Below are 16264 nucleotides of genomic sequence, written 5' to 3'. Positions count from 1 at the left end.
CTAGCAGGGAGCTAAACGTACCACAGCCGACGGTTTGGAAAATCTTACGGAGAAGGCTAGAGCAGAAGCATTTATAAACAGGAGATTGGAAAACCGATGGATCGGTCGTGGTGGAGATCATGATCAGCAATTCATGTCATGGCCTCCACGCTCTCCCGACTTAACCCCATGCGATTTCTTTCTGTTGGGTTACGTGAAAGATTCAGTGTTTAAACCTCCTCTACCAAGAAACGTGCCAGAACTGCGAGCTCGCACCAACAATGCTTTCGAACTCATTGATGGGGACATGCTGCGCCGAGTGTGGGAGGAACTCGATTATCGGCTTGATGTCTGCCGAATCACTAAAGGGGCACATATCGAACATTTGTGAATGCCTAAAAAAACTTTTTGAGTTTTTGTATGTGTGTGCAAAGCATTGTGAAAATATCTCAAATAATAAAGTTATTGTAGAGCTGTGAAATCGCTTCAATCATTTGTAATAACCCTGTATAAGGAACTCACGAAGTCAGACACAACATTGTAAAATGGGCATCATATTTAAACAACTGTTATACTACGTATTGACAAAAGCTAAAATGGATTGCGGGACAGATGGAAGTGTTACGAATGTCACCTTTTCAGGAAATGAAATTAGATCACTGAAAACGTGGAGTGTAAAGATTTCCTCACCATAAGCACTAACGGAAAAGGACAGGGGCCAAGTCTGACTGGACGCCGGGTTAGCAGCCCTTTATCCCGTTTGCGCAGCCTGAATGGTGTGTGACGCGGTCGAGTGGTGGTTTTCATTGATCGCAGCCTGTTGACCCGCACTCTGGAACACTCTGCCTCCCATTGTCGCACGAGCTACTGGCTGAGCGGCGGGTGCACAGCGTGTGGGAGGACAGCATATTCACGCACAGTGCGTTTACTTCGAGCACCCTCCGCTACTGCGTCACTCAGTTCAGTTCCATGAATCGCTCTGAGCGTTGATGCACACTGCAAAATATTAAATGTGAAAGGCAAATTCTGCAACACGACACACGTCCGTAATCCTTGAAGACTACACGGAATCGCAAAAGAAACTAGTATAGGCATGTGTATTCAAATACAGAGGTACCTAAACAGGTAGAATGCGGCGATGCGGTCGGCAACTCCTATATAAGACAACAAGTGTCTGGCACAGTTGTTAGATCAGTTACTGCTGCTACAATTGCAGGTTGTCTAAATTTAAGTGAGTTTGAACGTGGTGTTATAATCGGCACACGTGCGATGGGGCACAGCAACTCAGAGGTAGCGATGAAGTGAGGATTTTCCCGTAAGACCATTTCACGAAATTACCGTGAATATCAGGAATCGGTTAAAACATTAGATCTCCGTAATCGCTACGGCCGGAAAAAGATGCTGCAAGAATGGGACCAACGACGACTGAAGAGAATCGTTCAACGTGACAGAAGTGCAACCCTTCCGGAAATTGCTGCAGATTTCAGTGCTGGGGCATCAACAGGTTCAAAATGGCTCTGAGCACTACGGGACTTAACTACTTAGGTCATCAGTCTCCTAGAACTTAGAACTACGTAAACCTCACTAAGCTAAGGACATCACGCACAGCCATGCCTGAGGCAGGATTCTAAACTGCGACCGTAGCAGTTACGCGATTCTGGACTGAAGCGCCCAGAACCGCTTGACCACAGCGGCCGGCCATCAACAAGTGTCAGGGTGCGAACCATTCAACGAAACATCATCGATATAGGCTTTCCGAGCCGAAGGCCAATTCGTGTACCCTTGATGACGACACTACAAAAACTTTACACCTCGCCTAGGCCAGTGAACACCAACATTGGACTGTTGCTGACTGAAAACATATTGCCTGGTCGGACGATTCTCGTTTCAAACTGTATCGAGCTGATAAACGTGTACGGGTATGGATACAAACTCATGAATCCATGGACACTGCATGTCAGCAGAGGACTGTTCAAGCTGGTGGAGGCTCTGTAATAGATGGAGCGTGATATGGGACCCCCGATATGTATAGATTCGACTCTGACAGGTGACACTCACGTAAGCATCCTCTTTGTTCACCTGCATACATTCATGTCAATTGTGCACGCCCACGAACTTGGGCAATTCCAGCAGAACAATGCGACACCCTAGACGACCAGAATTGCTACAGAGTGGCTCCAGGAAAACTCTTCCGCTGCCCAGCGAACTCCCCAGGCATGAACGTTATTGAGCACATCTGGGATGCCTTGTAACGTGCTGTTCAGAAGATATTTTCACCTCCTCGTACTCTACGGATTTGTGGACAGTGCTGCAGTATTCAAGGTGTCAATTCCTTCCAGCACTACTCCATACATTAGTCGAGTCCATTCCACGTCGTAGTACGGCACTTCTGTGTGCTCGCTGGCGGGCAACACGATATTAGCCACGTGTACCAGTTTCTTTTGGTCTTCAGTGTAATTGTTTCGTACACAGTAACTGCTTTCACAAGAATTTTCTAGTTTAAAAGATGAAAGGTACTGAGTGACCGAGGAGCGGATTTGTACCGTCGAAGAACTGAACGAATGGTAGGATGATCCGCCCGTTGACTGTGTTAAAAAACAGTGAATGTATCACGTCGAAGTTTTATGCAGAATTCAATAGAACATACTTTACCTGCCATAATATTACGTAACTTACTTTCCAAAGCCCAGTTTTTAATAAATGAATGTCGTTGAGATGGCTTCAATTGAACAGTGTGTGCTATAGGCGAGTGATTTACCTTTAGGTGAAAAGTGTCGATCGGCGATGAAGAAGGGTCCCTGCCGGGTGACGATCTCGTGCACGATGATGGCGAAGCTGTAGACGTCGCCCTTCTGCGTTCCCTCCGGCGGCCGCTGCGGCATCCTCAGCAGCTCCGGCGCCGTCCACAGCTGACCTGTCGCCGCAACAAACACACACGTACACATACACGCCTCGCGTACCGTGTCGGAGTAACACACAGACACACAGATCCTTAGCCTCTCCTAGAGTGCTATTCCTTCCGGTTAGTACAGGGCTGCTATTATTAGAATTTCGCTACTTGAGCCAGCGTAGACGGAAAACGTTTTACCTTACGAGTACCTGACTTTATAGGAATGACGTTCAGATAGTGCGCTGCATGATTTGCGTTGTTAGCAGTGCTACATGACTTGCTGTTAGACGCCGGTACTGGTACGGCGACGTGTGGTTGAAACAGGAGCATCAGTGTGCATAGCAGTGGGAGAGAATCAACAGGGGTCTGAACAAGGTAAGCAGGGTCTTACTCGCAAAGCTGTTTTTTTTTTCAAAATAACAGCAGTAGTGCTGCTGCAGTTCGCCAGTATCCACGTGTTAAAGGAATACAGAGATTTCCTACTTCTTTACGGGGGATCAAGAACGTGATTCGGTAGTTCGTATGAACTGTCGATTGCTCCTGCGGGCAGGCCCACGGCCAGTTGTGCCACATATTGTTGAAGAAGTTGCTGTTGCCATGTCTGAGCATTCTGGAAGGAATGTGTGATCTTTAAGCAGTACACGAACTGCGTCACGACAGCTCAACATTCCATGGTCTACCATTCGAAAAGCGCAGCGAGTAATTGTGAAATGGTGTCGTTAGTGCTGATCCTGGCTGTCGTGTATGCGGATGGTCGTCACGTTGAGCAACGTTTGTAGCCTCCAACTTAAATATGGTACGCAGTTAGCAATGTTACCCCCCCCCCCCCCCCCTCATGTGGAAATTGTGTTTCATCCAATGGTTCATTCGATATTTCTCGTCCGCAGGACCTTATACAGTTATCACAAAGTTTCATTGTCCTACGATGGCTCGTTTTTCATGGGGTCCTCTCAACTAACGGAAGTTTAATTATAACCACTCTGCTTAGGGCAACAAGAAAATTTGTCTGCCTGATACGGACAAGATATGGTGTTGATATTTATGACATTTGGAATACCTCCTGAAATATGACGAGGTGCTAGCTTTCAAAGGCACACGCACGTTAGTGAAAAATCTCTTCTTATTTCCAAGGACGTCATATCTCTATTCAAAAGTATACTTTAAAAGAAAGTTTTAAAATAAGTGAGATTTTGATGTGGTTTGTGATGAGTAACATATTAGAAAGGTAGGTAGTGCTATGTAGTCAAACTCCTAGAAATCGAGGCAAGCCATTAGATTGTATTATTTAGGAGTAAGGAGTTGCTTCATACTGATTATCCACGATCCTTTCCTCCTCCTCCTTTTTTTTTCTTTTTTCTTTTTGAATCTGTGACATCGTCACTGAGATGCATCGACCCCAATATTGTTCATAATACAAAAAGTTATTTTCTTGTCACTAGCGAAGTTTATTAATCAACATAAGGTCAGTGTTAATGTCTTATGCACCATTATCGGACATAAAATACTTTATAACGATTAGCAGTTCAGTCTGAACTGCTGCATCACAGGCTGCTTCTGGCACTGCATAGCACATTCAAGTGCTATTTGTAGCCAAGCACATTATATCTGAAGTTGGTGTAAGTCATTAAAACCGGCTATATGTTAATAAAAACAGTTTGCAATTGAGACGGAAATAAAAGTCTTACATTTTCTTGTATAACTAAATGGTCATACGCTGATCACTGCCAACAGCTACCTACCATCTAGACGTTCAAAATTATACAGAATCTATGTGCTCCTGAACATGGCTCTTAATGATAAGTAATTAATGGTCAGAAATAAATAGTTGTTTACTGGTATGAACAATAAACACCTTACAACAACATAAGCCCACAGCAAAACATGCGTTAGAAAGAAGGACAAAATTTTTCTGCACTGTCTCAAATATCCCTGTCGTCTCTTGTACAAGCAGACAGCCAGCTGGCAACCTAGCAACCAATTACTCTTCAGTTTCTTCAGAGGCATCATGGACCGCAAGAAAAATTCATGTGCGTGAGACCAGGTAATTGCGCTGGCCACTGGACAGTAGCTCTCACTGCAATGAAACTACGAGTGTATCTGTTGGTTAAGTGCTAACTAATATTTCTGTCGAAGTGGATTGAGACAGCGTCTTCCTGAAAAAACGTTGTTTCCCGGAGAATATGTATAATTGCTACTGTGTCCAACTGCGGCAGCTCATCTCGAATGAACACTAGGTAACGCGCTCTATTTACATTTACATTTACATTTATACTCCGCAAGCCACCCAACGGTGTGTGGCGGAGGGCACTTTACGTGCCACTGTCATTATCTCCCTTTCCTGTTCCAGTCGCGTATGGTTCGCGGGAAGAACGACTATCTGAAAGCCTCTGTGCGCGCTCTAATCTCTCTAATTTTACATTCGTGATCTCCTCGGGAGGTATAAGTAGGGGGAAGCAATATATTCGATACCTCATCCAGAAACGAGAATGTGCGAGAACAGTCACACAATTATTTTAACAGCTCATATATTCAGGGGTATATTGCTGTCAAGGGTGTTATACAGAAGAGAGGAAGAGAATATTAAGAAACTGTTAAATGACGATGACTTTGGCTTTCGGAAAAGAAAGGACACCAGAGAGGCAGTTCTGACGTTATGACTGAAAATGGAAGTAAAACTTCAGAAAAATTAAAGCACGTTAATAGCATGTTTTGATCTGGAAAAAGTGTTCGACAATGTAAAATGATGCAGGATGTCCGAAATGCTGAGAAAAATATGAGTAAGGTATAGAGAAAGGCGGATCATATACAGCATCTGCTAGAAACGAGAGGGACAGTAAGACTAGAAGATCAAGAACGACGTGCAAGGATTAAAAGAGCGTAATAAAAAGATGTAGTGTTTCATACCTACTTTTCAATCTATACAGCGAAGAAGCAATGACGGAAATAAAAGAAAACTTTAGGAGTGAGATTAAAATTGAAGGTGAAAATATAATACCGGTAATGATAATAATACGATTCACTGACGACAGTGAAAGTGAAGAAGACTTACAGGACGTGCTAAATAAAGACAGAATATGCATTGAGAGTAAACCTAAGAAGAAAATAATAAGAAGTAACGATTCAAATAGCTGTGAGCACTATGGGACTTAACAGCTATGGTCATCAGTCCCCTAGAACTTAGAACTACTTAAACCTAACTAACCTAAGGACATCACACAACACCCAGTCATCACGTGAGAAGTAACGGAAATGAGACTGTCGATGTACTTAACATCAAACCTGGGGCCACGACATAGGAGAAATTGAGTAATTCTGCTGTCTTGGAAGCAAAATAAAACACGACGTGTGAATCAAAGAGGACACAAAAAGAGATCAGCACAGGCTAGAGGACATTCTGGCCAAGAGAAGCCAGCAAGTATCAAACATAGACCTGAATTTGAGGCAGAAACTTCTGAGAATGTACGTTTAGAGCACAGCACTGTATGGTAATGAAACATGGACCGTGGAAAAACGGGAAAATAGATGAATCGAAGCATTCCGGTGCTACGGAAGGATATTCAAAACTGGGTGGAATGATTAGGTAATGAATAAGGAGAGTCGGCGGAAAATGGAACATATGGAAAACTCTGACAAGAAAAATTGACAGGATGATTGTAATTGCGTTAAGACGGTATTAGAGGGAGTTGCAGAGGGTAAAAAAATACAGGAGAAGACAGGGACTGGAATACATCCATCGTCGACGACATCACTGGCGATGGAGTACAAGTTCAAATGGGAGTGGGACTCCGTTTCAAAGGAATCATCCCGCCATTTGCCTTAATCAGTTCAAGAAAATCACGAAAAACCTACATCTGGATGGCCATACTGGCATCTGGAGCTCCATCCTCCCGAAAATGTGTTCAGTGTGCTGGATACCCTATTCAGATCTCTTGCAATAGTAATCGAGAAAAACGCGCATGGCGTTTGTGAAATACGGCGCTCAACAAAGTAGGCAGAGAATGAGCACAATAGCATGCAAAACGTTTATGACCATTGCAATAGCAGTGATTCGAACGGCAGTTATACCAAAATGTTACATTTTGTGAGTGAACACGGAAACGGCGATGATCCGATAACCATCGCAGTACGAGGCGTTTGTGGTTTCTGAAACTGACCCAATGGAATGCATGCCACTAGTTCAATTCGAGGATGACACCGCTGAACATGCGGATCAACAGCAGCTGTAGCGCTTCAGCGTGAAGAATGTAGTAAGGTCTGTTATGGATATGTTGACATGTTGCCAAACAAATCATGCTGGCATCACATCAAAAGGTCCAGCATCCGTCTGTCGTTGCGTGCTTCATTGTTGTATCCACCAGTTTCATATCACTATCACTGCAATCAGGTGTACTGTATATCTAGTACGAGGGGAATTATCAAGCTAATGCAAATCCATTTTCCGGAGACCGACCACTCTGGTCCGTTAGAGTTCACTCACATGTAAATATTGTGCGTATCAGTGTCGAGGCGGCTTTCTCTCACATTTCACTTGGGTTGGCAGTTATCCAGAGACAGACCTCTAAGCAGAAGAATTGGTCAGCTGAGAGTACCACTGAGGATTGCATGCAAACATAAATACGTTCATAGACAGTTCATTCACCCCGGAAGTCGATAACCTCAACGACTGTTGGCCTATTGTCGACGTTCAAGATTTTCAAGGATTCTTTTAATTTTAAGTTTGAAGTCGGACAACAAGTGATATTGTTTTTTATGTGATATAACGAAAAACTAACGATTTTCTGAATTTCCCTTTACTCGCTGTGCAAAACTTTGCTTCTTGCCAAATTTCATATGATTCTGGTAAACAGGAAGTAACCTATGGCTATTAATTAGTGAGGTCGCGAGTATCAAAATATGTGACCTCAATGGCCTAATCTTTTGATTTCCCTTACTTTTGAAGCTTAACCTTTTTACATAATCAAGCTACCAAAGACATTAGAATGTGACGTAAGTTTCAACTTGACACCTGTAGCCATTCCTGAGGAAACAACATCTTACCGGACGGTCAGACAAAGAGAGGGAGAGTCAGATAACAAACGACAGTTTTTTTTTCGTGTGACGTAATTACAAATTAACAGTTTCGCTTTTTCTCTTTGCATCAACTGTGAATCCTTCCTTTTAACAAATTTCATGATTGCAGGCCGACGTGAACTGATCTATACATATTAATGAGTGAGTACGCGAGTATCAAACATGTGAAATATATGGCCGCATTTTTTAGTTCACTGACTTAGCACCATCTAGGGATCGTAGACCTTACAATGGGACAAAAAATTCACATTGATACGTCTACACATTCCTGAGAAAAAGGCATCTTAACAGACAGACGGGCAGAGAGACAGTCGGATAACAAATGACAGTTTTTTTTTCTTTTGATATAATTACAAATGAACAGTTTCGTTTTCTTCCCGTTACTTGTACTAGGAAGCCTTTCTTCTCGCTAAATGTCATGATTGTAGGCCAACGGTAAGTATCAAATAGGTTTTGATGAGTGAGTTGACGACTGTCAAAATATGTGCATTGGTTTACACGCTTAAGATTTTTATGCTGGACCAAAGATGTTAGTGTGTGACCTAAATTTAAACTTAATACGACTACCCGCTCCTGAGCAAAGGGGTTTTTAACAGTGGGACAGAGAGACAGACAGACAAGAAATGACCCTATAAGAATTTCGCTGTTACGTATTGACGTATGGAACCCTATAAACGGAGATTTTGAGAGGCCAACGCGAGGTTCCGCTGTCGAAGTTACTTCTACGCTCGCTCTCTGCATCTGATGTTGCCGTTTTCACAAAAGTTAGTGTATGCGGACAGCACACGTTGTACTTAAAGAGATCCTTACAAGAGGTTGAAAGACGAACAGCCATACAGGACCACTAGCGCGTCTATACTGACACTCTGCAAGCCACCCTGCGGCGTGTGGCGGAGGTTACTAAATGCAATACTGTCACATTCCACCCTCCTGTTCCATCTGCGGATATTGCCATAGAAGAACAAGTGATGGTAAGCTTCAACATTACCTCCAGTCTCTGTAGGACTCTTAGTCTTTTAGAGAGCTACATCTACAAGGGAGAAAAGTGTTGATTGACTTCTGTAAAAATAACGTCCACAGGATGGGGCTCATTAAAAATCTATTCATTAATGCAACAGTATTCTAGGTTAAAATGTATTTACCAGTTCCCCTCAGAAAAGTTTGAGTGACATTCTAGTTCTTCTTGCGAAAGCACTGCCGTTGCCATAAAAAGTTCCCAGCCATTTTGCGTTGTCAGAGAATCATGTCTGAAAATCGGCTGTAAACCAGCCTAAGTGAACGGTTAGCATAAATTTTCCAGAGGCTGGTAGGCTTTCGCCCTGTCCACTGAGACAAACCTGTTCTGGAGCATGATTTTCCACGTGTTCACACTGCTCCCTTCGTCGGAGGTTCGAGTCCTCCTTTGGGCATGGGTGTGTGTGTGTGTTGTCCTTAGCATAAGTTAGTTAAAGTTAGATTAAGTATTTGGTAAGCTTAGGGACCGAAGACCTCAGCAGTTTGATACCATGAGACCTAACCACAAATTTCCAATTTCCAAGTGTTCAATACTGACAGCCCGGCTTTGAAAGGCAACTGGTTGAACGCACTACGGAGCACCGACATGTCAAAATTTCCTGCGTCAGTGAGAAGAATTGTCGTGACTGGTGCTGAATCCATAAGGAATCATTCCGTGTTACGAATCCTGCTTGCTCTCCCATTTAGGATTAGGCCGGCAGAAGACCACGTACAGGGTGTTTCAAAAATGACCGGTATATTTGAAACGGCAATAAAAAACTAAACGAGCAGCGATAGAAATACACCGTTTGTTGCAATATGCTTGGGACAACAGTACATTTTCAGGCAGACAAACTTTCGAAATTACAGTAGTTACAATTTTCAACAACAGATGGCGCTGCGGTCTGGGAAACTGTATAGTACGATATTTTCCACATATCCACCATGCGTAGCAATAATATGGCGTAGTCTCTGAATGAAATTACCCGAAACCTTTGACAACGTGTCTGGCGGAATGGCTTCACATGCAGATGAGATGTACTGCTTCAGCTGTTCAATTGTTTCTGGATTCTGGCGGTACACCTGGTCTTTCACGTGTCCCCACAGAAAGAAGTCACAGGGGTTCATGTCTGGCGAATAGGGAGGCCAATCCACGCCGCCTCCTGTATGTTTCGGATAGCCCAAAGCAATCACACGATCATCGAAATATTCATTCAGGAAATTAAAGACGTCGGCCATGCGATGTGGCCGGGCACCATCTTGCATAAACCACGAGGTGTTCGCAGTGTCGTCTAAGGCAGTTTGTACCGCCACAAATTCGCGAAGAATGTCTAGATAGCGTGATGCAGTAATCGTTTCGGATCTGAAAAATGGGCCAATGATTCCTTTGGAAGAAATGGCGGCCTAGACCAGTACTTTTTGAGGATGCAGGGACGATGGGGCTGCAACATGGTGCTTTTCTGTTCCCCATATGCACCAGTTCTGTTTATTGACGAAGCCGTCCAGGTGAAAATAAGCTTCGTCAGTAAACCACATGCATATCGCCGTCATCAATCCTGTGCACTATATCGTTAGCGAATGTCTGTCGTGCAGCAATGGTAGCGGCGCTGAGGGGTTGCCGCATTTGAATTTTGTATGGATAGAGGTGTAAACTCTGACGCATGAGACGATACGTGGACGTTGGCGTCATTTGGACCGCATCTGCAACACGGCGAACGGAAACCAGAGGCCGCTGTTGGATCACCTGCTGCACTAGCTGCGCGTTGCCCTCTGTGGTTGCCGTACGCGGTCGCCCTACCTTTCCAGCACGTTCATCCGTCACGTTCCGAGTCCGTTGAAATTTTTCAAACAGATCCTTTATTGTATCGCTTTTCGGTCCTTTGGTTACATTAAACCTCCGTTGAAAACTTCGTCTTGTTGGAACAACACTGTGTTCTAGGCGGTGGAATTCCAACACCAGAAAAATCCTCTGTTCTAAGGAATAAACCATGTTGTCTACAGCACACTTGCACGTTGTGAACAGCACACGCTTACAGCAGAAAGACGACGTACAGAATGGCGCACCCACAGACTGCGTTGTCTTCTATATCTTTCACATCACTTGCAGCGCCATCTGTTGTTGAAAATTGTAACTATTGTAATTTCGAAAGTTTGTCCGCCTGAAAATGTACTGTTGTCCCAAGCATATTGCAACAAACGGTGTATTTCTATCGCTGCTCGTTTAGTTTTTATTGCCGTTTCAAATATACCGGTCATTTTTGAAACACCCTGTATGTACTCGTTCAACAGCGAAAGGTGCACTGCGTTTGGCGTGCTTCCAGGGGCGTTGGGTCTTTCACAGGAGTGTCCCCGCCCAGCCCGATTCACTTTGCAGTGCGCTGCCTGCAGTAATTACAGCTGACAGTCTCTGCTGCCTCTCTCCCCCCCCCCCCCTCTCTCTCTCTCTCTCTCTCTCTCCCCACCAGCCCAAAACCCCTTTGGTGGCAGCGGGTGCCAGCACGAAAAGCCGACGCCCGTTCGCAATCTGGCCTGTAACACCTGTTCTCAGTTGCATTCCGTCGAGCCCGTCCATTCGGTTGGGCAGTCGTACACGCGAGTGGGTGGCCGCGTTTCGTGTTGCCGAAACCCTGCTGTCAGGCGCAGCGATACTTCGTTGCAGTGCCAGGGGTTGGCCCAATTCTCGACGCGCTTCCAGCTGACTGCGCAGCAATGTGGCACAACCCTCGACAGCTATCCTCAGTTCTCAACAAGTATTTGTTACGATGTATCATCTTAGTCTTCGTACAAAGTGTGCGTTATTAATGAGCCGTAAACAGCCGAGAGACGATCGTGGTAAATCAGCAAGAGGAAAAGTAACTAACTTCCCACAGAGCTAAATAAATAGCTTCTTCAGAATGAATGTTTTATTCTGAAACAGAGTGCACGTTATTGTAAAACTCAGTGAAGCCTTAAAACTTTATGTTGGTGTAGTTCTTGAAGGTTGTTCATTAAAATGTATTCATTCTTACACGGGTTCTGAGTAACAAGGTTGTTGCAAAAACATTCTCTACCGGGTGTTCGATTACTTAATGTACAACAGTCGTTCACTAGTCAAGTGAAGGTATGGCTGGTAGGGAAACTTTGGAGACAACGTGTACCGACCAATGAGAGGCCTGCACAGGAAGTGTTGCGCCGTTGCTATCCCATTTCAGAAGTGTAAAAGGGGTTCTTTGTTTCTCTCGCTTCTCGTCTAGACGCTTCCTTTCGCTGTACTCGGTTGTAACGTACGAGCTGACGCTGGGTAATTGAACTGAGGTTGCTTTCCTTTGGCCACTTTCATGATACGAGCTACGACATCTGCGCTGACACTGTGGCATGCGTCTGTAGCTTGGCGTTATATTTTAGTTTCAAAATTTTCAGGTCTTTAATTGTACCTTTAGTCGTGTTCAGACTTAACTTCCATTGTTCTGAGAGGTAGATCGTGTTCTCTATGCATGATGCAGTAACGGTGTTTCGCTTGTTCACCAGTGATAGTGTACTGACTGCGTCACTTTGTCGCTAGTTTAATTGTTTTCAGTATTATCAAATGTGTAGAACTTTTCATTTTTTCATATAGCATGGTGTTGTACACCACCTGGTCCACCAAATGAGTGTCACTTTTATTTGTCACTGCTTTTCAACCGAGTTCTAATAACCAGGAATTTAAGTTTCCTTTAATTTACATCTATGGTCACAAACTTTTTGTTAGCAGATTACCGGTTTCGGTCTATAATGAGAAGAAATAAAAACTTTGAGGTTCGCCGATGACATTGTAATTCTGTCAGAGACAGCAAAGAACTTGGAAGAGCAGTTGAACGGAATGGATAGTGTCTTGAAGGGAGGATATAAGATGAACATCAACAAAAGCAAAACGAGGATAATGGAATGTAGTCGAATTAAGTCGGGTGATGCTGAGAGAGTTAGATTATGAAATGAGACGCTTAAAGTAGTAAAGGAGTTTTGCTATTTGGGGAGCAAAATAACTGATGATGGTCGAAGTAGAGAGGATATAAAATGTAGACTGGCAATGGGAAGGAAAGCGTTTCTGAAGAAGAGAAATTTGTTAACATCGAGTATAGATTTAAGTGTCAGGAAGTCATTTCAGAAAGTATTTGTATGGAGTGTAGCCATGTATGGAAGTGAAACATGGACGGTAAATAGTTTGGACAAGAAGAGAATAGAAGCTTTCGAAATGTGGTGCTGCAGAAGAATGCTGAAGATTAGATGGGTAGATCACATAACTAATGAGGAAGTATTGAATAGGATTGGGGAGAAGAGAAGTTTGTGGCACAACTTGACCAGAAGAAGGTATCGGTTGGTAGGACATGTTCTGAGGCATCAAGGGATCACGAATTTAGTATTGGAGGGCAGCGTGGAGGGTAAAAATCGTAGGGGGAGACCAAGAGATGAATACACTAAGCAGATTCAGAAGGATGTAGGTTGCAGTAGGTACTGGGAGATGAAGAATCTTGCACAGGATAGAGTAGCATGGAGAGCTGCATCAAACCAGTCTCAGGACTGAAGACCACAACAACAATCAGATCTGTTTTATAAAAAACAATTTTCTAATGTATTGCAACCATAGTGGCATCGTCAAATGTTAAACGCAAAATCAGCACCAGCATCGTCAAATACATATAAATATATAATTTATAAATATTTGACGATGCCATTATGGCCGCAGTACATTAGGACTTTGTTTTTATAAAACAGATCTGATGATGGTCATTATAGACCGAAACCGGTTATCTGTTAACAAAACGTTTGTGACCATGGGCGTAAATTAAAGGAAACTTATTGTTTATACGGGTGACTGTTTTATTCGTGACAATGTCGCAGCTTGTGGAATCAGGAATTTAACTAAAACGTCTGCTATTTATTTCCCTCCCCAGTTACTTACGGCTATCTTCACAAGTCACTGAACTCACTGCTGAGTGTCGTGATCCCATGAACCATACGTCTTCATCCCGGTAGCTTTACCAGCTTGTTAGTGTCTGCTGAACAGGTAGACTGGAGATCTTGATATCAAATATGCTTCTGCTCGCTGCTCTTCACCTCGGTCCCGTGCCCTCGATCTTCCCTTCCAAGATTATTTTCTCGAAATACTTGTGACATCCATACAAAATTTCGAATTCAAACGTGATTTTACAATGGTCATAATAGCTGTTGCATATTACTTTATGGTTAATACAGGACGTTATAGGAAGCAAAATTGACTTTTTTCTGTGAGGTACAGCCATAAAAAAAAAACAGTAAAGAAGATAAGGGCACTTCCATTTGGTAAACATAGCAAGAGAACAAAAACAGAATCTTACAAAAGATTCCACTTCAAACACTACAGTTTCTTCTCACTGTGTACCTTTCGTAACACATTGTTTTTTACCCAATTGGTCCTCCTCGTAGCTGCATAGAGATAAGCCCGTAGGTTACTGTCCTACTCCTCGACAACGGCGTTTATGATGATCTGTCAGGTCGCCGGTGGGACAAGGCGATTGCTAACAGATCGTTTTAACATGGCCCACAAATGCAATTTGGATGTGGAGAACATGAAGACGAGTCCATCTGGTTGATTCTATACTCCACTAGGAAGGTGTTCACAAGATCGTACCGATGGGGGCGTGCGTTGTCATACATCAGCGTGAATCCCGCTCCGATATGTTCACCAGATGGAGTCACAATGCGTGGAAGGACTTCGTATCGACAATTCATATCACTATATAATGACACGCAGATGGTTCTGCGGCCACATGTGACTCTAACTCCGAAACATGACTGAACTGTCTGCATAAAATTTGCGGTCTGCGATGAAGCTAGGTTATAAACGTTGTTCTCGTTGCGTCCATACCCGAATACCAGTATTGTCGAGGTGGAGACTTATACGGGTCTTATCACTAAAGAGCGTTGTTCCCCAGTGCTACCTCGTCCACAAAGAGTAGTTATTGCCCATACGACACGAGCTATCTCCGATTTAGAGGAGGAGGCTTGAGAGATCTTCTGGCACGTAAATCCTAGTCTTCGAGCGTATTTTGTAAAGTTTGTATTGACAACTGCACTCGGGTAGCTGTTTGGAACTGCCGCCATAGATGTTGAGGATTTCTGCTTGCTGGTATTTGCAGATATCAGATCTTCACATCTGTTGCTATTCTTTCACTATACCACTTCTGTAACGGTCCTCAATTCATCCTGTCGCTAGAAACTTCTTCCACGTTCTACAGACATCACCTTGACCCACAGTGATATTCGCTGCATTGACCATCTTTCTCACTCCCTGCTTCATTAGAGTGACTACACCGAGGCTGTGATTGTGCCTTATTGTTATCCGAACCATCTTTAAGCAACAAAACTCTCAGAATAGCACACAGCACAAGTACTGCAATGTTATACATGTGGCACAGTTGCCATACGAGGTGTGGCTAGAAAAAAACCGGACTAGTACTGGTGAAACAATAAAACGAATGCAATAAGGCTGAAAGTCGCCGTGGCCTGTCACGTGACTCTCGCTCCGCCTACTGCTCGAGTTTCATCTGCCTCCTGCACTCAGTCTGCCCGTGGCGTCTGTTTTAAGTAGTTGACGTTTTGTCTGTGCGTCGGAAAATGTTGAGTGTACAGAAAGAACAGCGTGTTAACATCAAATTTTGTTTCAAACTAGGAAAATCTGCAAGTGAAACGTTTGTAATGTTACAACAAGTGTACGGCGATGATTGTTTATCGCGAACACAAGTGTTTGAGTGGTTTAAACGATTTAAAGATGGCCGCGAAGACACCAGTGATGACACTCGCACTGGCAGACCATTGTCAGCAAAAACTGATGCAAACATTGAAAAAATCGGTAAACTTGTTCGACAAGATCGCCGTTTAACAATCAGAGCAGTGTCTGAGTTAACAGGAGTTGACAAGGAAAGTGTTAGGTAGATTCTTCATGAAAGTTTCAACGTGAACAAAATGTGTTCAAAAATGGTTCCAAAGTGTCTCACAATTGAACAGAAGGAACGCCGAAAAATGATTTGTTCTGACATCCTGGAAAACATTGAAAGTGATCCCACCTTCTTACAAAATGTTATTACTTGCGATGAATCGTGGTTTTTTACTTACGATCCCGAAGCTAAACGCCAATCGATGCATTGGAAAACTCCTGGTTCTCCACGACAAAAAAAAGCACGAATGTCAAAATCGAAATTCAAGGCAATGATGATTTTTTTTGACATCAAAGGGATTGTGCACATTGATTGGGTACCAGAGGGACAAACAGTGAATCAGCATTTACTACATTAGCGTCCTGGCTACCCTTCGTGAGCGAGTATGGAGAAAACGGAA

At 43.5% G+C, this 16264-nt stretch overlaps 1 protein-coding gene across 1 annotated transcript in view; it reads right to left on the bottom strand.

Moving 5' to 3' along the window:
- LOC126187866 (atrial natriuretic peptide receptor 1-like) overlaps positions 1-16264 on the bottom strand; it is a 1317386-nt gene that overhangs the window by 181562 nt on the left and 1119560 nt on the right. Inside the window, exon 13 of the mRNA XM_049929189.1 lies at positions 2738-2893. Within this exon, the coding sequence (XP_049785146.1) occupies positions 2738-2893 (156 nt within the window). The remainder of the gene's footprint in view (positions 1-2737; positions 2894-16264) is intronic.

Source organism: Schistocerca cancellata, chromosome 5 (genome assembly GCF_023864275.1).
Source record: "Schistocerca cancellata isolate TAMUIC-IGC-003103 chromosome 5, iqSchCanc2.1, whole genome shotgun sequence".
Classification (NCBI taxonomy): domain Eukaryota; kingdom Metazoa; phylum Arthropoda; class Insecta; order Orthoptera; family Acrididae; genus Schistocerca; species Schistocerca cancellata.
This window is presented reverse-complemented; position numbering and strand designations above follow the sequence as displayed.